Source organism: Letharia columbiana (genome assembly GCF_014066305.1).
Source record: "Letharia columbiana isolate WasteWater2 chromosome Unknown Sc0000026_s0, whole genome shotgun sequence".
In the NCBI taxonomy this organism is placed as follows: domain Eukaryota; kingdom Fungi; phylum Ascomycota; class Lecanoromycetes; order Lecanorales; family Parmeliaceae; genus Letharia; species Letharia columbiana.
The window spans coordinates 402320-428825 of record NW_023501068.1 but is presented as its reverse complement, the minus strand read 5'-3'; the positions used below and the strand labels follow the sequence as shown (position 1 = coordinate 428825).

The following is a 26506-nucleotide window of genomic DNA, read 5'->3' as shown; positions in this document are numbered from 1 at the left end:
ATATTCCGTACGGAGTTCTCGCTGCAGTGGTTCAGAATGATGTGTTAATGGTGGCCTGGCAAGATAACAATCTCGTTCTAGCCCTGACCACTGCATATGGTGTGAGAGAGGTTGATGACTCTGTCTCCAAAAAGAGAAAACGTCCCAGCAAGACCAGTACAAATAGTCGTGTAGTTCTACCTGCTTTCAAAGAGAACAATCAGGATGTGTGGGAGAAGGAGTTTCAAGTTCCCAAGCTTTTCTACTACTACAACAAGTACATGGGGGAGATTGATCGATTTAATGCTCTGGTGGCTGCATATTCTTCTCAGCGGGCTTGCAATCGGAACTGGATACCTCTACTTCATTGGCATTTGGATGGAAGTCTTTCGAATGCCTTCAAGCTCTGTGAACCAATAGGAACGTTTCGTCAGGAGCATCAGAAGTTTCTCGAGCTGGTAGTAGTGGGATTGGTTGAAGAAGGCAGAGAAGGTATTCGATCTCGGCCGCCTCCCACCCCGATTACTACTCTACCGAAACCACTACGAGGCAATCATGACTGGCAAGATTTAAACACTATTCGACAGTGTCTTATGTGTCGTTTCGACATTCAGAAGAGGCGTTTTGGCAGAGAAATTAGTGGTAATAGTGGGGGAGCACCAAAGACCAGAGGGGGATGCGCTGTATGTAAAGTCTCTTTATGTCGCAAAGGGAACTGTGTAGAACGATTCCATGATAGGAAGGATTGAATAGAGTCTATAGAATGGATCTGGACCATTGAGTGTAGATTATATAGTAGTCATGGAGTGGTAGTATTGATAATAGTGGTAGAAATCGCATTTGTTGCCTCCGGTTCTAAATTTTTTTTTTAAATTAAAAAAAAAATTAATTTTAATTTTAAATTAAAATTCTTGTGATACAAAAGAAGCCGGATTGGCACCCGTACCAAGACATCTCTTTTGTGCGAGACTGCTTTGAAATATTCGCTATGGAAGAGAAAATTTCTTGCTTATTCTCTACAACTTTGAGACTTATCACGATAGCTAACTACAGGACAAGTGAAGTGGATTCAGAAGTGCCACTCGGTTTTGTCACGTTAGATTTGAGGGCTAAGGCTCGCAGGCCAATCCGGGTTTTTTGCTACCCGCGAGACACTTTAGCGGCCGGACTTATCGGACATTGCATGTCCCGGTCACTATGTAGGTAGGGAGGTAGGTGAATCCGAGTAAGGCTGCTCGGCGCTCATAAAGTCACGATACACGTACCAATAATAGAGAGATTCTCAAGTCAATGGGCAAGCAGAAAGATTATTAGTTAGCTGATTAAATGTTTTCAAGCCTGTTGCGCCGTCAGAGTGTCGAGATGCACGTTGATTCTCAATGGTGTTCTCCGTTCAGCCTTCATCTGATCATGGAAAACGTCGTCTGATCCTTCCTTTTATGCATAACCTTTGCTGCATGCTCTTACAAGAGAGGGGAACATGACGAACCGGCAACCCCACCACAAGGCCCCTTCCCCCTAGCTATTGCGATTAATGCGTGATTCGTGGGTCATTCTCACTTACCATTAGCATATTTGATTCTTTACCGTCAGATTTTGAGCCGCCTTTGCCGTTATCGATGCAGGAAAGAAGTCTGGATTTGGGCGTTCCAACGAGCGTTTGCCGCCCGCTCATGCAGCTCCTGCGTTTTGGCCCCCTCTGCTCGAGAGCGTTGCTGTGGTTTTTCCCGCAGAAGCTTCGATGCCCCATCAGCGTTCATCTCGGCGTTTAATGAGTCTCGTGCCTGCGTTTCTCGTCTTCCATGGCTTCCGCAATGTTCCTGGGCGGCCTGCCCATGAGTGCCTCGCTAGCTGACCTGGGCTTCGAAGCGCTGAGCCTCTTTCAGCGCGTCCAGACTGTAAATAGCGACAAGACATCCCAAGACTGGCCCGCAGCCTCATTCACCGCCGAAGCCGAGCGATTCGAGCTCTGGGCTGTGAATCTGGGGCTCTTCGTCGTAGGCCATGGCTCTCTGGACTATCGCGTTCGGGAGGCGGATAGGCTGGCGCAAACGATCCGGAGATTCTTGCAGGAGCTGATGGATTCTCTGGCCGAAGGTGGGCCGTCCCTTGTTGGAACGCGCATGTTAAATCGCTGACGCAGGCTCCAATAGTGATCCAGATGCGCATCGGTGGCGGCGATGAGCAGTCGCCCGATGATGATAATAATGATGATAATGATGATAACGATGATGGAAGTGGTGATGATGATGATGACCCAGAGGCAGAAGAGTCAGACTCGGAGCCTTCCAGCGACGATGATACGGAGGAATCGGACTTGGACCTCCTTCTAGATGGTGTCCGAGACCCAATCGACCGACTCTACAAAGTGTCAACCAAGATCCGAAATCCGTCGTCCAGGCTCGGCTCATCCAGAGCGACGAACCACCAGCAGATCGACGAAGAAACCGGTGTCGACTTCCTGCGCGCTATTGAACAAGCCGACTACGAACACATCAGGTCGCTGTTCCTCCAGTACCAAAAGGCCAGGGCGCTCCAGGAGCGTGACACGGTGGAACCCACCAAGGATACGGTTGGAAGAGAAGATAATGGAGATGGTGTCTGGGGAGCCGATCCGGACCGTCCTATCTCAGCATGGAGCCGCCGACTTCTTTCTCATTCGCCGCGTCGCCCGCGCAAACGTGCGCCGAAGGCAGCAGTTTGCGTATCGAAAGATGCATCGGGAGAAACTGGCTCGTCAAGCGAGGGCCTCTATATCTACACAAAGCGTTTTCACTCCAGGGACCGAGATCCCCTCCCAGCCCTCGTTCGACAGGCATGTGTCCAACAGTTCGTTCATACCGCAGGCTGAATTGGCTCCTCCTGCGGCGTCCGTCACTACCGCTACGAATCTGAACCTGGCCCGACTCGAACTCGTGGATAATCAGTCGATGTTTACGGTATCCGAGTATGCTCCTTCAACGTGGCAGCCGGCCCGAGATGCAGTGGCTTTCCCTCCCGCACCAACAACGCAGTCGGGTGAAAAGTTCTTCGAGTGCCCGTACTGCTTCACTTTTTGCTCTAGAGGAGCTCTTGCCGCTAAGGCGTGGAAGTAAGGAGGACCTTATGGAAGCACTGACAACTACAACAGAGCTGACGCAATTCACAGGGCCCATCTTATCCACGATCTCAGCCCTTATATCTGCACATACGAGGACTGCAGGAACCCAGACCAATTGTACGACGACCGCCACGACTGGGCCCATCACGAGAATTCGTGCCATCGGAAGGTATGGCGTTGTCCGGAGCACTCGGGTCAAGTGTTCACTCTGCTGGGGACGTACCGAGAACATCTTCGCAACGAACACACCGACTATGGTGACGATGCATCGGCGAATCGAATTATCCGTGCCAGTGAATCCATCATGACGGCTACAGACAGGCCTTGCCCGGTATGCTCGATAGTCTTCGACACTCCGAGAGCACTGCAAAACCACATCGCGTTGCATCTGGAGAGATTTTCCCTCTTTTCGTTGCCGCGATCTGTTGCCTGCGGTGGCGACGACGATGACGACGTTGCTGATGCTGACTCGGACAAGGCCAATGGTACGATTGAGGACTCTCGGGACGAGGATTTTGAAGGGGATTTGGACATTAAGAGTGAGAACACCGGCGGTGAAGTCGAAGAAGGCGGGGAAGCGAGCGAGGCGCCCGAGAGCAAAATTGAAGTGGCGGAGGAACCCCCGACGCACCCGATAAGAAAGCATCTGAGGAAGTAAGTAGGTTGCCCGAAGCCAAATTCGAACTCACTGAGGAAGCGGTTCAGGCAATCGACAGTAAAGTCAACGTGGCCGTGGAAGCGAAGAGTGCTGAATCCGAGGATAATTTGGTGGTGACTGGGACGACAGTCAACGTATTCGAGGATCACAATACTCCGGTCTACATGGTGGCGTTCTCTCTAGACGACAAACTCCTAGCCTCCGTGTCTGATGATAAGGTGGTCAGGCTCTGGGATCTGGAAAGTGAAGCAGCGCCCACACCCCTTAAGGGGCATAAAAGCGGATTCAGGTCTCTAGCATGGTCTCACGATGGCCGGACAATAGCGTCGGGATCATACGACAAGACGACCAAGCTTTGGGACGTCAGTACGAACACATGCCTCCATACGCTTCCGGGGCACGGAGGAGCCGTCAGCGGTCTTTCTTTCTCGTCGGACGACAAATTGTTGGCCTCTGCATCTCACGACAAGACATGCAAGCTCTGGGACGTGAGCACAGGAACGGCGCGTTTTACTCTCGAGGGACATACAGCTGGTGTCTTCTCTATAGGCATCAGCCCAAACGACAAGTATATTGTGTCGGGCTCCAACGACAGGACGGTTAAGATCTGGGACCTGGCTACGGGGGCACTACTTCGCACGCTCAAGGGCCATGGTCGAGTGATCTACGCCCTCGCATTCACGCCAGACAGCCAGATACTTGCGACCGCGGGTAACGACTGGATTATCAAGCTTTGGGATTTGGGCTCAGGAATGTTGCTTCGCTCCATCAAATCTCATGAGAAAGGCATTACCGCATTAGCATTCTCGCCTGACGGCTCACTTATGGCGTCTGGGTCTTATGACCACATGATTAAAATTTGGGAGACGACGACTTGGACAAACGTCGGTGTCCTTAGAGGCCATTCAGCGGATGTCTACGGCGTAGCATTCTCACGGGACGGTCAGCGGATCGCGTCGGGATCTCGCGATAGAGTGGTAAGGCTCTGGGATCTGAGCCTTGAAAGACGAGCGCTGCCTGTAGATTGAGCTGCGTAGTGGTTAACGATGTAAAGCCGATTGCCTTGATCAAAAGCTGATGCAGCGTACATGCTACTAGCCCTAATAGATTGGGTGGTACCGTGGTACCGAAGGTCTACGTGTGCAGCTTCGCAGAAAATGTCTCAAAATTGAGCTGCTATCTCGGGCACGTTTTCGATCTCGATTAGAATGGCAGACGCTAATGTAAGTCACCTTCTTTACTAATTCTTATATAGATTAAGAGATAAATAACGAAGACGCGTATAGTTTCAATAGATATCTTTTCAACAATCGTCGAGGTAATCTTTATAGCTATCTCGCTACTATTATTTAATCTATATAGAGGATAAGTAGTAAAGAGTTTACGCGTATAGTTTACGCTAGCCCTACTTTATTATAGCGTCTGCTATTCTAATCGAGATTAGGTATATTTTTAGCTCGACGAGCCGCCCCCACTTGCCCCCTGCGGTGTCTGAGCCCCTTATAGTAAGCACTAGACAGGCCATGGTGGAAGCGAGTCCCGCTACCCCGCTCTTAGGGTCGGTAAAGGGACCCTAGCAATGATGGTCCCACAACTTTTTAACTTCGTTGCTACTTATCTCATAAAGTTCTTTTCACAAGCGTATCTCGTTCATGTCAGGCTTCGAAGTTGTGGGCATTGCGCTAGGGGTTCTTCCGATAGTGCTGCACTCCGTCGACGCGTATAAAGACAGCATTCGCCGGGTCGGAACGACGATTCGGAAGCGCAAACATGTCGAGAAACTCGCCCGTGCGCTCCTCCTTCAGCAGCAAATCCTCGAGGAAACCGTCAAGTCGGTCGTTCTCGCGTGCGGGTGTGAGAATATCGGCGCCTTGGAGGAAGACCCGTTCGGGTATTTCAGCAACGAGGACGTTCGAGAGCGGGTAGAGGACTACTTGGGGCCGAAGAACAGTATCGCCTTCGTTGGCCTGCTCACGGCGAGCAATGACATTGTCAAAAAAGTCGCCGAGAACATATCAGGTCTTGTACCGGCGCACCAGGTAAGGTTTCCGTTTCCAGTCCCAATAGTGATCCGCCATATATCAGGATTCCACGCTAAGTACAGTCGCAGGAACCGACAGATGACCTGGTTGCTATCATCAATGCCAATCAAGAAAAGACGAGTATACTGGTCGATCTGGCTCCACGGGTGAAGCTGTTACTCGGAATAACTGATATCAAGGCCACCATTCAAGAGATTGATGATGGCACGGCTGCGCTTGACCGCTTTTCAAGGCTCATCTTGTCAAACCGCCAGACCATCCAGAGCGATTCTTCCCGAAAGGCGGTCAAGCTCGCAAAGGCTTTCCGCCATATCCGGACCTTTGCTAGCACCTTGTATCTCGCCATCACCGACGGCTTTCGAGAAGAATGCCACGACAGTCACGAGACGAGGCTGTATCTCGATGACCGGGTCGACATTGCCGCCGACATCTTGCGACGGGTTGGAAAAGCGAACTCCGTAACCCCCCTCATGATCTTCGACCTCGTCTTCACCGCCGGCACCTGCCCAAAGGAGCGAGTCTTTTACGAAACTGTCGTGCAAGTATTCGACGAGGATGACTGCGATGACAATTTCAACCTCTCACTAGACAACCAAACTCGTCGGGATAGCCGCCCAAACACGCTGGTAGGACTGTCCTTCGTGTCGCAGAGGGCCTCATCGCCCTCGAAGCCTGCGATCGCCTCGGTCGCCAGCATCTGCGCCGCGATCAAAGAAGCCGGCGGCTCCCAACGCCGCATCTCATTCGCGCTCGTGGGCAACCAACCCATCGGGACCATCTCCGACAACGCCTCTCTAGCCCATCAGCTCCAGGAAGAACCTAACGACGCAATCTCCCTCAAGGAGATCCTACAGGCCGAAGGCACCCCCCTCCCCTGGAAATTCCGCATGCTGCTCGCTCTCCGCCTCGCCTCCAGCCTACTGCAGCTCCTACAGACATGCTGGCTCGATCGTGCGTGGTCCAAGGACGTCGTCTTCTTCCTGGTCCGGCCCGGCGCACAGGCAGAGGTCTTTCTCAACCGCCCTTTCGTGCGGTGTCCGTTCGGCGGCTTGCGGACGGCGTCGCGCAGCATCGAGCCCAAGGTAGCGCTGCTCGAGCTTGGGATCCTGCTGCTCGAGATCTGGCACAAGACGACGCTCGAGGCGCGCTTCGGCCTGGAAAACGCGCCGACGGCCTACTACGACCGCATGGCGCGCGGGGTCGAGTGGCTCGACGACGTCGACGAGCCGCTGCCAGACCTGTACGACAAGGCGGTCGCGCATTGCTTGCGGGTGAATATTAGCGGTGATACAAGGTTCTTGGACTGGGAGGATACGAAGCTCTGGAGCGTGATCTGTGGGGATATTATTGTGCCGCTGGCGAAGATCTGCAAGCAGTGGAGTGGGTGAAGATATGATATAGCGAAAGTGGGAGTCCTCACGAAATGTGAAATAGTGTGTCAAGTCTGGCGAGCGCCTCGATTTTGGCAAGATAGCGTCTTGTTTCCTATATGCACAGATCGCGTAGGTCGAAGGGACGTTTTACGCTATGGGCTCAGGCGTTGCTCAGCCTCTAGGACGAAGTCAGATCTGCGGGATGTACGGTAGTGCTTCCATAGAATCGTACCATGCTTTGTCTAACGTACAGCCTTGACCTCTGCGAGCCGGGTTCGCATATTCTCATACCCGAGCGCAAGAAGACTCCCATGCCTATGGCATAGACCGGAGTGCGACGACCATCTACCGGCGTGGGTAGGTGGGGCGAAAAGCATGCAATGGCTCCGAAAGAGACAGACTCGAATGAAGAGCTAAGTGCAGGTGCAAAAACAGCAGTCTAGAGTAGATGGCTGGGCAAATTACACCATGGCATTCTCGCAAATTCATACCCCATCCTACATTTCCATACCGCCAATGGGGTATGAATTTGTAAGGATACCATTGATAGGGATATGATTTGGTAAGTTGCCATCTATCGGGCGGGTTGGTGTTAGGAATTGTTCCTCCGGGGGCCCTGCGGGCCCCTTACTGTTGTAGGGGTGTCTGCAGCGTGAAGTGCACGGGTTACTAACGATTGGGGTAGGGGGCCTGGAACAACCTCGATACCCTTCTAATGATTTACAGGTATAGGGATAACTACATCTACAAGTTTGTGGGTATCTTACATTTTCATACCCCAAGAAATGGTCACTTACAAATTCATACCCCAAAGACTAGCAACTTACAAATTTATTCCCCCATTTTTTTTGGTGAGGGGTGTGAAAATGTAAGATGGGGTATGAGTTTGTAAGGATCCCATGGTTTTGGGGTATGGATTTGTAATTGGTCCGGAGATGGCTCGTACTGGACACCTGTCTTTGGCAATATCATGTGCTCCACTATCACCCAGTTCTACGGCGGTGAATTAGATCTACGTCGTATAGGTGACCGGCGAGGATAACTCCTTTAGATCATGACCCGTCCTGATCGACCCTTTATCTTCTGCCAGGTTTTTGTCATCGAGTTGCCCCCCGGTGAGCATTGATCGATCTACTTTCTACCATACTCGGATCGAGATTTTTCATTTCAGCTTCCTGGTTCTCCCAGGAGAATCCAGAGAACTTGAATTATCACAGGCGCTATTGAGACGAATTCGTCTAGCTGTTCACGTAGCAAACGGCCAGAGAGGCGACCTCAAGCTCGTTGTGCGTTGTCCGCTATTGGGGGAATAGGATTGGAAGCTATCATTTTAAGGGCAGTCAGTGCGGTCAGCAAGAAATCCGATTGGGGTGCGATGAACTTGGCAACGTGTGCTTGGCCTTACTCGTACAATGGAGAGATTCAGCAATCCCTCGCCAGATCAACAGGGCAGAGGTTCTTGGTTTTGAAATCAGTTTTTTATGCTCGACGATGTTACATACATATCGAAGTTTAGACAGTGCCAACTGGCGCTCAGATCAGATTGCGCTTCTGCACGCAGCACTCTACCCAACAAAGAGTAGACATTCAATTACATTAAGAGTTGTAAAGCCTTTTTTCTCCTTCAACTTTTTCAGTACTCCGCCAAAGGTTCCCTTACTTCAAGGTGACGGTCTGTGGCTCCAGTGATGAGTATCTGTACCGTATATTCACTGGTTTTCCACAATCAGGTGCTTTCTCCTCACAGCGAAAGACAGACGACGCACGTGTCGATGGTAATCGAATGGGAGGAATTATGTTCCACTTGACAGGCAGGGGTTCCATCAATTGCGGAATCGAAGTAGATGGAGGCGCGTTGACAGTTGATTGCGGCGCCTGTTTTTTGACGTCCTCGGAGGAATCTTGAATGCCCGACCGGTCTCCAAAGATAGCCGGCGCTGGTGGCGCTTCTTGGCCATAGCGGACGAGGTTTAGAGAGTTGTAGGCAACTTCCTATAGGCCATATACGTCGTTATCTGTCCGGTGGTGGGAAGTTGACTAAGTCTGCTACTACCACAGTAACATGCCGCAAAGCCGTACGAGATTTGGAAAGTTCGAAATCTGCTCTCCGCGTCGAGAAATCGTTCCTGATTGACGTCCCCACCTCCGCCTGACATTTGCGTCGGCGTGTTGTCAGGGTTATAACTATTTCTTTATTCAGTGGTGTCCTTGAGAAATGTCTCGAGTACCTTGTGATAAACCCTCTCCTCTCCGAAAAGCTGGTCGAACATCCTTTCCCAGCAGTATATGGGATCTCTTCTTTTCTGGTATCCAGCCAATATCGCGGAAGCGCAGTGTCATTGCTAGTCGTACTGATTCCAATCTTGAAAAGCAAACGGCGGACGACTCGCATTTCCCCAAGGTAAGTGAAGATATGCTGGGTAAGTTGGGGATATATAGGATCTGTTATTCTTGAGAGCTGCTCCGCTGCCCGCTCACTTCATATAATGCCTTCTCCCTTCTTCTGTCTTTAGGATTTCGATCATGAATGCAAGCAAACCCTCCCTATGGGCCTTCTCATTTCTCTTCCCACTTTCCCAAAAGTTCAATTAATATATGTTGAAAAGCGTATAAAACAAATAATGGGGTACATTTTTTGGGGGGGTTTCCAGGTGGTGAATTAGTTCGATTTTGACAGCGCAATTAGGCGGATAGGTTCCAGCGAACAGGTGAATGGGCTTATACTTTCATCTAGGTACCCTGTGTACGAATGCTTTTGGTCGAAGCTTCCCTACCCAACCCCCTAGACACAGCAGCAGAAACACTCCCGTAACTGCACTCAAAAGTCCTAGGCACCACGTCGTTGTTTGCCAACCAGCCGCGTTGCGGATGAGGCCTGCGAACAAGGGGCCAATCAAGCAACCGGCCGCGTAGGCAGCATTGACAAGGCTCCATCCCGTGGCAATGACGGATCCCTTGACGGCTTGCGGGTCATTCTTCTCCGCGTCTGCAACAGTGGCACCAATCTCTGCAATAATCGCCGGCATGGCAATGGCCATCGCCAGGCCGATGATCACCAGGAGAACGCAAAGCAGGGTCTTTTGGCTCAGCGTGTCCTCCGTGACAAGACGTAAGAGCACGTAGGCCGGGGTGGCCAGAAGACAACCACCGGCTGCGAGCAGTCGTCTCCCTTGCTGATATCTATCGGTTATCGCGCCGAAGACGGGCTGTAGGAGGGATGGAAGCAAGATTGTGATGAAGATTAGACCCTGTCCGGTCTGCTGCCATCCGAAGAGCGCGTTGACAACCAGGGGTAGAGTGCTGTCTAACGCGACGTTTAAGCAGGACTGCAGCAGTCCACCAGCGAGACCCACAAGCATTCGGAAGGACAGTAGAAGCCTTAGTATTGGGGGAAGCTGGTAGTGCAGAATTTGACTTGAAGGAGGCGCCCCATTGGTCCTCTCATCGTCGTTTCCTGTCATCGTATAGGAAGTATCGGAAGATTCGGGACACGGAGTCAGACTCACTGGTGAATCGGACTCGGGACGAACATCGGGTATGTCAGATTGGACAGCCTCGGCCTCCAACCACTTCTGGGCAACTCTCTTCTCAATCATGACGAGCCGCAGCACGGCGTCCACGCCCAGCATGGCGAACATCAGTCCGAAGACGGCGTAGTATCCACCGTGGGCGTAGATGACGCCGCCAAGTAGGGGCCCTACAATTGGTCCTATACTCATTGGGATGCCAATGACCCCGACCGCTTGGCCGATGCCTGCCGGGCCAACGGTATCAGTGAGAAGAGCCAGGCACACGACCCATAACACTCCCGCGGATACACCTTGGAGAAGGCGTCCTGCAACCCAGAGGCCGATGTTTGTCCCGACGGCAAGAAGCGCCGTGGCGCCTGTGAGACAGACAAGACAGAGCAGGAAAGGAGTGCGACGGGACCCCATGCGATCCATGAACAAGCCAGCGGCCGCTGGAAGGGTTGAGAACACGTCAGAGACCAAAAACTCTCAACGGCACAAGAACAGTAGACTCACGGGATATTGCCAGTGTGGCGCCGCCATAGATGGCCTGGAGAATTGAGTTCCATTTCTGTACTAGGGCGTCGTATCCATCAGTAGAATGACCTGAGGACAGAAGCCGCAGCGTGGCAAAACTCAACGTACAGTCTTTCGGGGGCACACCAGCTCTTTGTATTAAGGCGGTCGGCGTGACAGGGACAAGCTGTGGTATGTTAGCGTAAAGGATAACGGTGTGGGTTCAAGCGGGCTTACCATGCCATAGAAAAACAAGTGCTAAACAATTGTTCGTATTAGCAGAGATTCTTCAGGATGAAAGGTCGTATTGAAAGCTATCCACTAACTGTGAAGATGCCATAACACGCAATAAAGATAATGAAGCGAGGCGCCGAGCGGATTTTGAGGAGGGGAGGCGGTCTGGAAGAGGATGACAGGCTCAGTCGGCGTGCCATTCGAATTCTTCTCTTGGGGAGGTTCAAGTTTGCCAATTCCGCCGAAGGGATGAGATGTGAAATCGAGCATGGACAAAACAACATAGCGGGCAGACATGGTCCGCTCAAAAGAGAAAGTGATACATGCCCAACTCGCATTCAGCAGCCTCACCAGGTATACCGTACCGTAGATCGTTTTCTTCGCTGGCCTTTCCCCTCTACTTGGCATGCAATAATGACGCAGTGCTGATAAGAAGCTGTCCAGGCTACGCGCGGAGTCGCGGAGCCTGTCTCGCCGTGTTTAGCCGCCTGCAGGCACCCTACTTTAGTTACTTATAAAGCTATAACCTACCTTGTAAACTAAGAGCATGTAGCAAAGGTCATGCATATAGGGAAGGATCAGGCCATCAGACGATGTTTTCAAAGATCAGATAAGACTGAGTAGAGTATGTTATCTAGCATCAGCCTGTAGGCTGCCGAGAAGGACTTGTTTGACAAAGACCACCTACCTGCCTTATCATCGTTGCAGCGGTCCATGCAACATGCATGGCTGCAAATCGTGATCCTTACGAGCTGAACTGCGCTTCGTGCTTTGAGTTCGATGATGGATTCTGCTACTCGGACCTGACTAGAAGCTCTGCTACAGTTTACATCCCAATTGTGAATTCAACACTGTGGGACATTTCGTTGAAATGAACCTTCCAATTATGTCGTTGTGCGATGTCGTTATCGAAGAGACCAGACATCAAGAGGACTACTCCTGCCCGCTTTCCAGCAATTCGGGACATCTGGCTAGATAACTTCGCCGGCTTGCACAAGGATATGAATTGTAACTAATCGTCATGCTTTCCTCCCCTGCTTCTTCTCAGTCGTACCCTCGGCAAACCTCTTGCGCCATGCTGGGATTCTCTTCATATGATCCGGATGGAATCCAATCTGTCTCTTCATGGTCTAAACCATCAATTGATAGAGCTTGAGACGACCGATCGAACCGCATCATCTGAGCCTATATCTGTGGAGCCCGATGATCAGGAGCAATGCGAGCAGAAGCCGAGACGCCAGCACACAGCCAGTTAGTGGATCCTGCAGTATCTGCCATTAATATTGTACGGCTGCCTAATCAAAGCAAAACAGCGAGGTTGCATTCTCTGGGGAAAGCGTGACGGTCCTATAGTCCGATTCATTGGCTACCTCCTCCCAGTAAGACTTTCTTTCGGCATCCTCCAGCCGTTTTTTTTTTTTTTTTTTTTGGGGGCGGCGGGGGGTTTTTTTTTTTTTTATTTTTTTTTTTTTTTTTTTTTTTAAAAAAAAACAAAGTTTTTTTTTTTTTTTTTATTTTTTCCCTTAAAAAAAATTTTTTTATTTTTTTTTTTTTTTTTTTAAAACTGGTGCTTCTTTTCCTCAGGGGAAGGATTACCTATAAAATTGAACAGCACGGTATCAAGCCCCATTCCAACAACATAACCATTCACCTCACCTGTTCCAGGTCTCAAGCAAAGAAAAAATTGGCAACCCAGATGCAGAACGACGCCAACCCGAAAACAACCCCGGCATCATCTCCAACCCAGGACCCCTCAACCAACACACTCCATCGCCTCCGCGGTGTACAGCGGCGGCCCATCCAGCTTTTCGACAACGCCGTGACCAACGACCGCACCTGCCTCCGCATCCATCGCAGGACTCCGCGCATCGCACGCAATCTCCGCGACAGAAACCGTCGTCTCCCTTCTCCTCTCCGTCCCTCTTGAACCCGAAGCTGCGCATTTTCTTGTTCACGACCGAGACCTGGGAGAAGAGCGCTTCCTTCTTCGTCGGCTTCGGCTCCGCGGCCGGGCACGCATCGACGGAAGGGGCGGGTGGTTCGGTGGCGGTTGGTTCTATGGAGACCACGGGGGTGTCGTGGGTGATCTCGACGGCGGTGTTGAGATCCTCGGGCTGCGAAGGTGCTGCGATGGTGTTGGTTGGTGCTGGGGCGGGGACGGGTTTTCTGGCGATACTGTGCGAGACGATGACGGGTTCGGTGGTCTTTTCAGGAGTCTGTGTGCGTTCCAGAGAAGACTCTGCAACTTCTACCTCTTCGGCAACGTCAGCCTCCTCAGTCTCAGTGTCAACATCAATTTCTTTCGTCTCGACCAGCTCCTTCGTCTTGAACAGGTCCTTCTTCTTCACATAGTCCGTAGTACGTTTCGCGTTCTTCTCAACATTGATGAGCCCAAACGACATCCCGGCCGTGGTCCCGGCGGCGACTCCCAAGCGCAATCGGCACCGCATCCCTGTATCGATTCGGGTGGGCCGTCCATCCCATTTCTTTCATGCGAGCCTCCATGGCTTCGATCTGCATGCGTTCGGTTCGGTACCTGCGAGTGGTTGAGCGCATGCTGAGAAGGCCGACGCCAGATGCGGTGTTGATGACGGCAGCGGTGCTGTTGACATAATGGTCGATTTTGAGGTCTTTGTGGAGGTCGCGCAGTTCGCTTTCTGTGAGGGTGGAGATTTGTTCGGCGTATTCCTCTTCGGGGGACTTCTTGGTCTCTTTTTTGGATTTGGTGAATTTCATGGTGGTAGCTTATGGGGTTTAGGGGAAGTATAAATCACAGATGGAATGAATTTGAATGAAATGTCTGAAGAGCGTCTTAACGAGCGATGTACTCCCTACCCCTCTATCCCTCAGCAGGTCGGCATGGGTCTTATACATCGTGAGAGGACTCTGGAACCTAACCTGAGCCGCATAAGCGGCATTCAGCAGGCGAGGCTGATGCGGTAGCGCGTTGACCATTGCCAACTCGGGACTTAGGAAAGATTCTTTTTCGGAGGTAGTGAATCATCTGGCAGAGCTCAATATAGATCTCGGTATACCGCGGTAAAAATAACATAGACCGAGATCACACGGCTGGGCAAGATGGTTCCATACATAGCCCTTAGCAAGGTAAGATGCATACTGATCACTGACAACCCGAAACATGGCTTGGCTGCGGCCCGTAATCTTCGAGCCCACCGGAAATGGCACAGCGTGCAGCATTGCGGACAAGGCTGAGAATCTAACCGATCAAACATCGACTCCGCTTGCCGTAGTTTCTCCCCAAGGACAAGCCTGGAGAGTAGAAACTTACAAACCTTGACGCCCCTTACTACATATCCATCACCGTGCGAATTTTCAAGAACCGTGGACTCACAATGTCTCCAACGATCTTGTTGCAGACTGGGTCGTTGCATGGCGGGATACGCTAGGCTAGAACTTACAACCCAACCACAGTTCCACGCTAGTTATGCATCTCGGGCAAGCTGAACATGCGGGGTCAATCGTTTCCCATGTTGGGTACGTTGCATTACCCCCCAGATGCTGGCACGCCGCCTACTGGCACGGCACGGTTCGGATGAACCGTAGATCGAGCAATTTCTGCGTCAGGAATGCCAAGGCTGTGTTTTAACCCGTTTCGACTTTCCTTCTTCGAGGGGAACTCGGGCATTTGCTGATAGTGGACAGCGTGATCACGAGCGGCAGGCGGCCACGTCTTGCGTCGAGATGAAGGACACTATGGTGGTGGCCGTGGCTTTCATCTGGGGGTGCTTGACTAGTCTATCTGTACTCGTAGAGTATTCGTGTTCCATCGACGTAGCCAAGGTTTGATTTCACTTTGATAGGAGGAATTGAAGACTGAATAGACCTTCTACTGGTGTTTGTCTTCTCGCAGCTTATAGATTTAGACGTCTATCAGTCATCTCAATGTTGTTCGGATCGTTCAAAAAATCGTCATTCCAGTCCACGTGAGAGAGACGCATTCAAGAAATGACAACCATCCACCTTGCGGCTGCCAAGGCACAAAAGTCTGATACGCAGAAGATCCCACAGTGACTTCATACATAACGGGTCCCTTATTCGTTCTATGAAACTGTAACCCACACAATCTTGGGTGATATCGCAGACTGTAGCGGTGAGATGATGATATCTGCCAGGATTATGCATAGGCGCAGACAATCGAAGGATACAGCATTGGAAGGTCAGACTTGCCAACCAGCAGCTTTATGGTGCTTCTTCTTCTGCTTCTCATGACGCATCTCCCAGAAGTGGAAGCCAGCCCAGAAGAGAAGGCGTGACGACGGTAAGCGGCAAGCTCAGGGCGAGGTATATCTGTACAGGATTGAGATTGGCGTAGGGATTCGGCATCCCGCGCCCGGTATAGTCTGATTGGAAGATTTCGGTGCTCATGAGTGTCTAAGCACGGGCAAATTGGCAAATCAGCTTCAAATGTGTCTTGGCTTACACTGAATAATGACGAAGACAAAAGGGATGAGTCGTTGTCGTGCTGTACACCACGAGGCTTACCGATAGAAAATTCTGACCTACAGATATAAAAGTTCCAGGCAAGAAGAACAGAGTCACAACTCGAATACAACATGAATGATCGCTTCAAAGAGGAGGACATCCTGCCTATAACACGCAAAGAGAAGATCGGAGAAGGGGGAAGCGCCATCATCTACAAAATTGTGGTTGACGAAAACTACAATTCGCTACGACCGCGTGGTCATGTCATACCGGTATGCTCGGCTCCTCTACCCAATAGACTCGCAGTCAGCTGAATGGAAGCAGAAGCGCCGCCGCCAGCACAAGAAACACGTTTGTTCTGAAAACTTATCGAGCTGCGGATGCTGAAGAAAACTACAAAGCTGAGCGTGACGCATACATGAAACTGAGATGGGCGGGAAAGCCATCTCCTCAACATAATTGCCTACTAGCCAGAGTGGGACTGGGGTTAGTGGGTTTCAATACGGCGATTCATACCCCGTCATTTGTAGGAGACACCTGTTCACTACGAGCTATATATCCACCTGTTTTGCACCTAGCAATAGGGGCTATCAAAGTTACTTCTACTTATGATAAGTAGAAATACAATAAGCTACTAGCTCTTTGACAGCACCTCATCTATTTCGACTTATGAATAATAATTATTTCTTCTTCTTCTTAAATAGTCTCGTAGTAATGATACTGTGTTAACTACATTCGATATAGGGCCTTTGGCGGATAAAACGGCCGGAGAACGCCTTCATGGCCATATAAAACACCCCCTAAAGCCATTGCAACGACAATAATACCTAGCGCAGCATCATGACTTCTGTCTGCATCACAGGATCCCTTCAAGTTAAACGGGCTGGAATCGCTGCTACTTAAAGCCATGGTTACCTCCTTGGTAAGTAGATAGCTGATGCAGACGTCTGTCAGGGCAGCGTTTCTTGCTTTCTGGCTATGACAGCCTGTAGCATCAGAGAGCGTGTTAATAGCAGCCAACATTTTAGTATTGTTCCTCCAGAGGAGCAACTCAGGAGATTTTTTTCTACTTATCATAGGGCTGATATAGGGCTGGAGGGGTAAATAAGTGACTTATTTCATAAGTAGAAGTAACTTTGATAGCCCCTAATGGCTCTTCATTCGATTTCGTCTCTTTCAGAGCCATTGTATACTTTTTATTCTATCTACCCACACCTACATATATAGCTAGCTACTATTTCACCCCAGGTCTATGCCATAGGCATGGGAGTTTTCTCGGCGCTGAGCATCTGCAAATCTGAAAAGTTCCTGCAAAATTTGAAATTGCTGATCGCGCGTGTGTCGCGGAAATCACAAAATCCGCCGGATCAGCAAATCTGATTAGAATCCGCCTAAATTCCGCCGGTTCAGCAACTGTCCCAACCTTTTCCGCCAGTTCTGCCAGTTTAGCAGCAATACGCACGAAAAAAAAAGTTCTAATGATCGACGTTGCGACGGCAAGGTTCTACGGCGACGAGTATCAACGCCAACTCAAATTTGGCTACGGAATTGGACGATTCAATGAAATTAGTCGCGTGGGTGATACTCTGGTATAGCGCATAATGATGCGTATGTTGATAATGATGCATATTGATGCCATATGTATGTAGAATAGTACTTAGAGTGTATTAGAGTGCATTGCGCAAAAATTTTGAAGTTGCTGAAAATTTTTGAAGTTGCTAAACTGGCAGAACTGGCGGAAAGGGTTTGGACATACTTGTAGGCAAAGTCTGCTGAATAGGCTAAATCGTGCTGATCGTGCGGACCCGGCGGAAATCGTGCGGAAATTAATTTTTCAGATTTGCAGATGAGGTACGAATACGTCTGTTCAGGCCTCTATTCAGCTGTTATCCCGGCGTTGGGGACGGCCCAACCACTTGATACCTCAGATCTATATGCCCTGTGTGTATGTGTGATGCGTGAGGATGAGAACACTAATACGGTGGCTTCATTCACGGCGATTCATACAACATCATTTTGGAGTATGCAGACCAAGGAACGCTAGAGGATTTCATGAGAAACACGAAGTCGCCGTCAACAATCGAAGATACCGCAATATTCTGGGATAGGCTTTTTGGTGTCACACATGGCATAATGACCATTCATGGTAACATTGGGAACGACAGCTCGGTATCTCAGATCATAAACGGGTATGTGTTGTGCCCAATCCGATATCTGTCACCTCTAATGTTTTTGCCAACAGCTGGCATCAAGACGTTAAAACCAGCCAACATTTTAGTATTTAGTGGAAACGGAGATTCACCATATGACTGTCATTTCAAGATCGCAGACCTTGGACTCGCTCATTTCAAACCCAACGTCTCCCAGCCAAATGATCCCTCAGACAGACTTGGACGCCTTTGGTACTCGCGCATATGGTAGGCCGGACCTTTAAACCCGCCTTCTCAAATCTGACTGATGAGCGCTTAGGTGCACCGGAGACTTTCAGATCCCACATAGACATGGAAGCTTCCCCTTTACAAGTTACACAGGCCGTGGACGTATGGTCGATTGGCTGTGTGTTCAGCGAAGCATCGGTTTGGGCTCATCACGGCTGGAAAAGAGTTGTTGAATACAGACGTCAGCGAAGCTTGGAGATCAAGGCTAAAGGAGGTGATGAGGGTGAACACGTCTTTCACTTTGATGGCAATCTCCTCGACGCGGTTGACAACATACATCAAGATATATTAAGGGCAAAACAGACCAAGGATCATATTACTCGGTCAGTAGTGGACCGCCTTGTTGTTGAGATGTTGCAGCATGAGACCCGGCCCCACGCTAAGTATCTTTTCGACAAGTCAAAGCGACTTATTAAAGATGCCGAAAAGAAATTCGATGTCTCTGTGGTTGGGCTCGTGGGAAACATTAATGGCGAGCTTGTCGATTCTAACGAAGCCAGGGTCGGGGCTAGGAGTCCTCCTCAAGTCCCACATGACCATTATCGCGTACGAGGGGAAAGAGAGTTGCCACTGCGGGAACCTCTTCCGCCTGACGACGATTCCGCGTGGTCGTCTTCGTCTTCGAGATCGCAATCATCTTCTCACAGGCATCACCATAAGTCAGCAAGCCAAAGCAGTAGACCACGCAGCACTGGTGCCAAAGGAAGCTCACCAGCTGGCGCACAAGGCTCACATGTCATTCCTCTCCCAGCAACCCCGTCTTCAACCGTTGCTAACACTCATCAAAATTCTCCGCAGCAGCATGTACAGCAGCCTCAAGAGGAGCCGGTACGACCTACTCTATCCATCAATGAAGGCCATGAATGGAAGAGGAAGAAGAAAAGTGGTGAATATACCGTGTTGCGTGGAGAGGAAAACCTGACTTCTCTGGATAAGAGAGATCATGTGAGTCATGTCCTTCCAAGATCAAACACATGAAGCTCGCTAAGGGGTGGCTCTAGATTTTTTTGATTGATACCTCGGCCACGATGAAGCAGTACAGTAGAGAAATAGAACGCGTCATCTCATTGTTGGCATACATGGTAAAGAAGTCAGACAAAGACGGCCTCGACATCTTTTTCACCCAGAGCCGGAAAAAGGTCAATTCGCGGAAATCCTCGAAACTCTCGTCCTCGATACACCAAGAGCCCTTCGTGGGGGTATCAGACATGCGAGGAAGGCTACAAAACATTCTGCAAGAGCATATAAATAAATTTGGCACATTGATTTACCCCCCGAGAACGGTGTACGGACGTCAACCTCCTCCGCAACCGCAAAGGCCCCTGAGCTTCTACATCCTGACAGACGCTAAGTGGCAGCCCACTGACGTTGAGGGTCTCATCAGAGACCTGGTCCAAAGTATGATTGCCAAAAGATGCCCTAAGGAACATGTTGCCATCCAGTTCATCCGGTTTGGCGATGATCAAGCGAGCATAGATAAGCTTGATAAACTAGACCACGGTCTCGGTCTCAAGGCCATTGGCATGTAAGCTGACTCCATACCTGCTTTTGTCATCCATTGACTGATGGACCGTTCGCGAAAATCAGGGATATTGTGGATCACACCTACTGGGATGGCAACGTCTGGAAGCAGCTGCTAGGCTCCCTCAACGACTGGTACGACGATGATCCGACCTAAACATCTAACAGCTTCTCTCGTGTGCTGTCCCAAAAGGACAGGTCTATGCGTCACCATCTTCCATGTGCAACACTTTTCATCACCGCGAGCGGCGTTGAAATTATTCCCGAGGAGGTAATGGGTCATGGGTAATGCATGGAATGATACCAGGCCAGTTTATGTGTGTACGAGTATAACGGTAATCATGAGTGAATGAGTGGGAGGTAAATGATCACGCCCAGACGGTGGCCCAAGTGTTGGAACCATGCATTTGGGAAGGTGATGGTGTGATTACTGGTGTGCCTTGTATATATTTCATCAGCACCTCGACCGAACAGCGGGATACCCTGACCGAGTGTAGCATTCAAATAAGCACGATTTCAATGTGCCTTCCCAAGTCCCGATTCGTGCCGCTCCTACCCCTGCTTCTGCTCCACTAAACACACTCCCAGTCAGTATCACATCCCACGCATTCGTCGTCGCATCCAACCATGCGGCAATCACCCGGATTTCAGGGTACTAGTACGTATCCCGCTCTGCCGCACCGCCCGTCGTTAAATCCGGACACTAAAGAGCGCGGCGGAGGCAGAAAGAGAAAGGAATAAGTGACGAAGGAGAAAGGAAGTCCAACCCCGGAGAGAGAGGTAGGGGGTAAACAAGGAAGAATAAGGAAAGGAAGAAGCCTGGAATCTTTCACCAAGTCAGGTCGTCACCGTCCTCCATCGCGCCGCCTCGTGCCGTGGAAGTCTGGCCAACGTCCGACAAGCATGGTCTTCGGACCACACTGCAAGAAGGGTAAGCAAGTAAGGTACAGAGGCGTATCCGCACTGCGATAAACGGGACCGGATGGGTGCCTCTAAGCGCCGACAGTTGGGAGCGATCTATTTTATGGCCTCGGGTTGAGGCTGGGCGGCGCGTGTTTCGAAGCGGCGCCGGCGCGGAACTGAGGTAGAAGATAGCATGACTGGCTTAATTTGACCGCTTTTCCCACCTCGCCAAATCCACTCCACCTTCACTTCAGGGAAAATGACACGATCGTGAAGAGCTGAGGTGCCGTGTGTGAGATTGGTCGAACTTTGAAAGTACATCTGCTAAGAGGAGATTCGTTGATGTGAAGGGATGGATGATGGAGGAAAAGAAAGGTTGATAACTAAATATAAAAAAAAAGGTATGAATCGTTATGCGGGGTTGACGAATTTACCATACCTACTTCGGGTGCGAAACGGTTTGGTTCCCTCAAAAGGGCTAATCTCAAATTTCCCAAGTCTTTAGGGACGTTCATGCCGCCGTAAACCGAAGCTTTGAGGAGGGTAAAAAGGAATTAAGTCAGGGTAAATTTGTAATTTACCCTTGACGCATCCCTTTAGGCAAAGGGCAATAATCTCAAATTTCCAAGTCGGACGTTCATCGCGAAACGGCGGAGTTCAGCAGCTGGAAAGCGGTCAAATTTAATCCCTGCTGGCGATCCAGTCATGGTTAAAGAAAAATACCTACGAGTAACCTGGTTTGCCTCTGTGGAGTACTAGTACTTGTAAGCAGCACACTACCAGACACCGTTGCGGGCGCTATCACAGCGGGCATCCGGCATCGATTAAGGTAAGGGATCGGGAAGACTTACCGCACAACTAGGAAACCAGCGTGGACCTTGTTGATCCTTATCAATCCTTTAAACTCATCTTCAACATCCTTGCGAAACCTATCTCCTGTGAAAGAGGGACTATCTCCAGAAGTTTCGATGAATTATGATGAATAAATGATGCACTATGTTGTAGCATCCGGGCATCCCCGTCACGGAGCTTTTTCCAGAACGTGACCAATGGCCAATGAATGATCAGCCGTTGAAGTGATTCGCTATCGTGCTGTGTAAAGATGATCAATGATCTCACTACAGCCTACATGTACATACATGTATGACGTACCCAGAACTCTATTTCAAGCTGCATAGCTAAATATCATAGGCCTAGCCATAAAGCTTATGAGTTATGACTGGGGAGGCCTTTGCAACCCCCGCATGATCGTCCCTGCTTCATGTATATGTACGAACTTGATTCTAGAAACGCTGCGCTGTGAGCTATGGACGCTAGGTGCCAAAAGAACACCTAATACATGCAACATAACATACCACGTGTCACCGCCGAAGTTGATCTTTCAGCTGGCTAGACTTTCTGCACAAAGGGGAGAGAAAAATCCAAATGCCACTACGAGAGAGGTTCCTGAAGGCAAAGTTGACTTCAACAGACGTAAGATTCAAATGCAGATAGGAGGCTTACGAGCTCACTGACACCTCAATCGATAGAGCCTTTCGGAGGCTTTCTTCAGACTAATCATGGCCCATCTCGACGGGCGGCATGGCTCTTGGCTATGCTACCTTCCACCTCGCTACGTGCACACCATAAATTCGGTCCATGCACCAGCGCCAAGTCGAGGTCCTGCACGTCCCATATGCGCATGAACACTGTTGGTTAGAGTGCGATTATCCCGGCCTGGGCGGAATCAATCTCCAAGATATGGCGCCGCCCAAAATCTCACGAGTATCTATCTCGTGTGCATCACACTAATGTTGGCGCTTCAACAGCTGCTTATCGCAAACTTTTAGGGTTAGGTTTTCTGGAATGTGGTGTCCCATGATCCCATCGATAACTTTTTGACAATCTGAAACCTTGCAACCAACAAAGCTTTCTTCAGCATGGGTTCTACAGAGACGATGATAGCACACGAATCACATTCCAAGGACCAAGCTCCCGCCTGTGAAATAATGCTACGCAATTCCGAAGCGTCACGTCTGGGAGGATCAACTCCTCAAAAGTTAATCCATGAGGTTGTCGTCAAGTACAAAGCTTCCGTCCCGAGAGAAGAGCCACACCAGGCCAATGCCAGCTCTCACGAAGAAGATGTTCCCTCTCCAGCAGACAAGGCATATGGGGAAAATGGAACGGTGCGACAACAAATGGTCTATTTACCCGATATGTTTGTTTCTTTCTGTTCCATACCCCCAGCGATGAACAAACATTATGATCAAATCAAAATAGACTCAGACACCTTCATCCGAGCAGTCTTCGGCTTCAACGAAAGGGAGAGCAAAGTGCATATCATGGGAGACTTTCCCTATCTTGGAGCTATCCTCGTACCAGATGCTGGGCCCGACGAGTTCCGGAACGTGTGCGATTGGCTCAATTGGGCATTCGACTTCGACGACCCCTTTGACGAGGGCGAATTGAGAGATAGACCGGAAGAAGCGAAGAAGCTGGTGGATAACCTACTGGCCACGATGGAGGCGACCAGCATGGAAGGCGTAGTGGTGAGCGAGAACATACTTGTGGAGGTGTTTCGGAGCGTCTGGCTTCGTCTGGCGCGGGACTCGTCGAAAGAGACGCAACGGAGATTCAGGGGCTCGATGACGGATTACTGCAATGGACTCGTTCAGCAGACTGAAGCTTGCATCGACCCCAACAACTTTGACTTGAATGGGTATTTGGCGACAAGGTGCCAGACGATAGCGGCATACCCCTTGTATGCAATGGTCGAGTATTGCTATGGCATCGCGATCAGTGACGAAGTCATCGCCTGCAAATCCATTCAGACCATCCAGCGACTTTCTACCGAGTTGACCGTACTGTGAGTCTTCCCCTGTCGAAGGACCATCTCGCTATGCTGACGATCCTACAGACAGAACGATGTCCTGTCATATCACAAGGAAAAGGTTGGGTCACCCTATCTGGAACCATGCAGCATACACACAGCTGACCCCGCATAGCGACTCGGCTTTGAGCACAACCTGATTAGCATCTACATCCGGCAGGGCAAGACCCAAACAGAGGCCTACGATTGTGTGGATCAGCTTATGAAGGACCGCTACCGCGATTGGTATATCGCCTTGGCCGAGCTGCCCATGTGGGGTGAAGATGTCGATAAGCAGGTCCAGGTATACATCCAAGGCTGTCGGAATATGGTCGTCGCGAACCTCAATTGGAGCTTCAAGACGGAGCGGTATTTCGGAAGGGAGCATTGGAACGTCAGGCGTACTAGAATCGTCCCATTCATGGAATGAGGGGTTCTTGAAATCTGGCACAGCGTTCCCAAGGCATTTCTCTCGGGCTCTGCGCCTCGATGGTTCATCGCTCTTACTAAGTAGCCGTCGGCATGTCACGAATGCCACTTTTTGAATGACATATTCCGTTCTTGGTACATACATCATGCCCATATTTCGACCGAAAAACAAATATCCGAGCCGCAAATCTACCGTCCGGGTGATAATATCTGGCAATACTACCACCCCTGGCACATCATGATGGCTCGCCAGCCTCGTTCGCCAAAGTAATACAGCCGTCCTGAATCCTGCCGCTCTTCAGAGAAGAAAAAATTCAATACCCAGCGGGCACTTATCGCCACGGGAGCTCCTTCCAACAGCACTCGGACCTGCCTTCGACTCCCGATCAGGAAAGGGGTGTTGTCGGCGTAACAGTCAGTATCCGAGCAGAGCATTCATTTCGTATGCCAAAAAAAAAGTAATAAAAAATCACCGACGTGACAAGAGCGGACGGGGTCCGTTTCGCGGGGTTTCGGCCAACGAAGAACAATACCTAAACTATTCCGACCGGTCTACTGAAAATTCGGATCGCGGATTCCGCTTCGGTGGGGCCGAGGTAGGGCTCCGCGGGTGGATGTACCTCGTGGGGTGGAAATCTACGGCGGAGAAGAAGAAGAAGAAGAAGAAAAGAAATGCGTTTGATTTGATTGATGTGCAAAATCCGGGTCGACGCGGTGGCGACGAGGGTGTTACGTTGTTTCGACGCGTGAGATTGCGGGACTGGGAAGGTGGGAGCAAGGGTTGTCTGGAAGACCGGATGGAATGTGATGGGGAGTTGGTTGTAGAGGTAAAGGCCACGGCGCGATCGAACTGGTGGGTGCCTGGATGCGCTTCACCCGAACCTTGCATTCTCCGTCTTCGGGCCGCGGTGGTCTTTGACGCTGTGAAGGCTTTTGGGAGACTTGGGAAGGTCATATGATCGTTGAGCTGAGGTACGGATGTGATCGGATGGCTCTACGCGTCGAAAAAACATGAACGGTGCACCCGCTCCGCCAGCGACAGTAAATCCTCGTAGCCCAGCGCGACGGACAGCGCCTCGCCGAATCTCAACCCGCCTCCCGCAACCCGAGCGCGCTTTCCACCACCACCACCTCCCTCCCCCCTCGGCGTCTCGTCCCCCTCCTCGACCCCCGTGCGCTTCCCGCCACCTCCCCCTCCCCTCCCACTCGGCGTCTCGTCCCCCTCCTCGACCCCCGCGCGCTTCCCACCGCCGTGCCCCGCGCCCTTCCGGGCCTGATCCCGCTCCCTCGCACTGCGGACCCGTCTCTTGTACACGAGCAGCTCGTTCCAGAAGTAGCCTTCGGGATTGCCGTGGCTTTCCGCACACCCGATGAAATGGGATTCGAGATGGTACGGCCGTTTGTGACCGAGGCCACAGATGGGGCAAGGGTTGTCCGGGAGCTGGGCGGTGGTGGCTTTCCCGACGGGTTGTTTCGAGGCCGTTCGGACGCCGTTGACCGCACCGAGTCGGGCTCTGTATTGCCTGGAGCGGTCGGATGGCGGGTTCGCTGACGCTGCTGGAGGAGGGGGGGTTGATTGACTTTGCGGACGGTGGGATCGGTGGATGTGCTGACGTTGATGAGTTGGTGTGATTGCTCGGTTTGGTACGGGGAAGTTGTTGGTGTAGCTGGTGTGAGGTGATAGGATGACGCGTGGTCTTCCGGTCCGTCGACTGGCGCTGGAGCTGGCGGGTTTGCTGCCTCTGACCACGTTGGAGTGGTGATGGTGCTTGTGTTGTGTGGATAATGGGCTGATCCGTTCGATGTGAGGTCATATGATGGCGAAAGGTACACTGGTTTATGACTTTGCTGCGGTTGCTGGAATGGATCTGAGCGGGCATAATTGTATCCTTGCATTGGTGGATAACACGGCTGTGGACAAGTGTTGTTGGTTGAAAGAAATGCATTGTTGCTCGATGTGAATGACTGCGCGTCATTGATTGGAGGGTATGGTTTGTAAGACTTCAAAGGAGTGAGTACTCTGTCGGGTGAAAATGGTCAAAAGGGGGCACTGGTGAATATGGTGGGTAGTGCGCGTTATGGGCCGGAGGATGTGGTTCGTAAGACTCCAAAGGAAGGGAGTGCTCTGTCGGGCAACATTGTTCAGAAAGAGGCACTGGAGGATATGATGGGTACCCAGCCATGCTATCCATCTCCCATGCTGGGTATGAACCCGACATCTTGATCGATAGCTTGGTAAAAGTATGCCCGAGGTTTGGTGTTGTCAGGATTAGAGCGCGACAGTGTTGTCTTTGCATGTTTTTATTTCCAAAAAGGGTAAGGCGGACTCGTCACCCACCTGATTGAAGGTTTCTCACAATTGTGTCCTGCTTCCCACATTAGAGTAGGGAGAAAATATTGACTAGGCCTACGATTGCTCACACTGACTCATCTCTTTTGCCAAATCTGTGAACCGTGCATTCAGCCGATTGTGCATATGCATGATATGACAACGAAGCTTGTTTTGAAGG

General features: G+C 50.7%; 9 protein-coding genes across 9 annotated transcripts; 6 read left to right on the top strand and 3 right to left on the bottom strand.

The window, feature by feature from the left end:
* Positions 1-1793: 1793 nt before the first annotated feature.
* On the top strand, positions 1794-4765 carry HO173_007857 (uncharacterized protein; the record flags this gene model as incomplete). Its single annotated transcript, XM_037309757.1, has 5 exons — positions 1794-2076; positions 2133-2551; positions 2613-3070; positions 3128-3733; positions 3796-4765. The coding sequence occupies 5 exons, from the start codon at positions 1794-1796 to the stop codon at positions 4763-4765; spliced, it is 2736 nt and encodes a 911-aa protein (XP_037163434.1).
* Positions 4766-5389: 624 nt separating this feature from the next.
* Positions 5390-7167, top strand: HO173_007856 (uncharacterized protein; the record flags this gene model as incomplete). The annotated part of the gene is made up of 2 exons (XM_037309756.1): positions 5390-5776; positions 5848-7167. The coding sequence occupies 2 exons, from the start codon at positions 5390-5392 to the stop codon at positions 7165-7167; spliced, it is 1707 nt and encodes a 568-aa protein (XP_037163433.1).
* A 2711-nt stretch (positions 7168-9878) lies between these two features.
* On the bottom strand, positions 9879-11708 carry HO173_007855 (uncharacterized protein; the record flags this gene model as incomplete). The annotated part of the gene is made up of 5 exons (XM_037309755.1): positions 9879-11113; positions 11178-11237; positions 11307-11364; positions 11415-11435; positions 11592-11708. 5 exons carry the CDS (start codon positions 11706-11708, stop codon positions 9879-9881), a joined length of 1491 nt encoding a protein of 496 aa, XP_037163432.1.
* A 919-nt stretch (positions 11709-12627) lies between these two features.
* Positions 12628-13763, top strand: HO173_007854 (uncharacterized protein; the record flags this gene model as incomplete). Its single annotated transcript, XM_037309754.1, has 2 exons — positions 12628-12696; positions 13077-13763. 2 exons carry the CDS (start codon positions 12628-12630, stop codon positions 13761-13763), a joined length of 756 nt encoding a protein of 251 aa, XP_037163431.1.
* Positions 13764-13787: 24 nt separating this feature from the next.
* Positions 13788-14147, bottom strand: HO173_007853 (uncharacterized protein; the record flags this gene model as incomplete). Its single annotated transcript, XM_037309753.1, has 1 exon — positions 13788-14147. One exon carries the CDS (start codon positions 14145-14147, stop codon positions 13788-13790), a length of 360 nt encoding a protein of 119 aa, XP_037163430.1.
* Positions 14148-15985: 1838 nt separating this feature from the next.
* On the top strand, positions 15986-16168 carry HO173_007852 (uncharacterized protein; the record flags this gene model as incomplete). The annotated part of the gene is made up of 1 exon (XM_037309752.1): positions 15986-16168. The coding sequence occupies one exon, from the start codon at positions 15986-15988 to the stop codon at positions 16166-16168; it is 183 nt and encodes a 60-aa protein (XP_037163429.1).
* Positions 16169-18159: 1991 nt separating this feature from the next.
* On the top strand, positions 18160-19970 carry HO173_007851 (uncharacterized protein; the record flags this gene model as incomplete). The annotated part of the gene is made up of 4 exons (XM_037309751.1): positions 18160-18271; positions 18324-19237; positions 19294-19817; positions 19880-19970. 4 exons carry the CDS (start codon positions 18160-18162, stop codon positions 19968-19970), a joined length of 1641 nt encoding a protein of 546 aa, XP_037163428.1.
* A 2665-nt stretch (positions 19971-22635) lies between these two features.
* HO173_007850 (uncharacterized protein) lies at positions 22636-23997 on the top strand (the record flags this gene model as incomplete). Its single annotated transcript, XM_037309750.1, has 3 exons — positions 22636-23564; positions 23616-23649; positions 23704-23997. The coding sequence occupies 3 exons, from the start codon at positions 22636-22638 to the stop codon at positions 23995-23997; spliced, it is 1257 nt and encodes a 418-aa protein (XP_037163427.1).
* Positions 23998-24990: 993 nt separating this feature from the next.
* On the bottom strand, positions 24991-25892 carry HO173_007849 (uncharacterized protein; the record flags this gene model as incomplete). Its single annotated transcript, XM_037309749.1, has 2 exons — positions 24991-25334; positions 25364-25892. 2 exons carry the CDS (start codon positions 25890-25892, stop codon positions 24991-24993), a joined length of 873 nt encoding a protein of 290 aa, XP_037163426.1.
* Between the last annotated feature and the right edge of the window lie 614 nt (positions 25893-26506).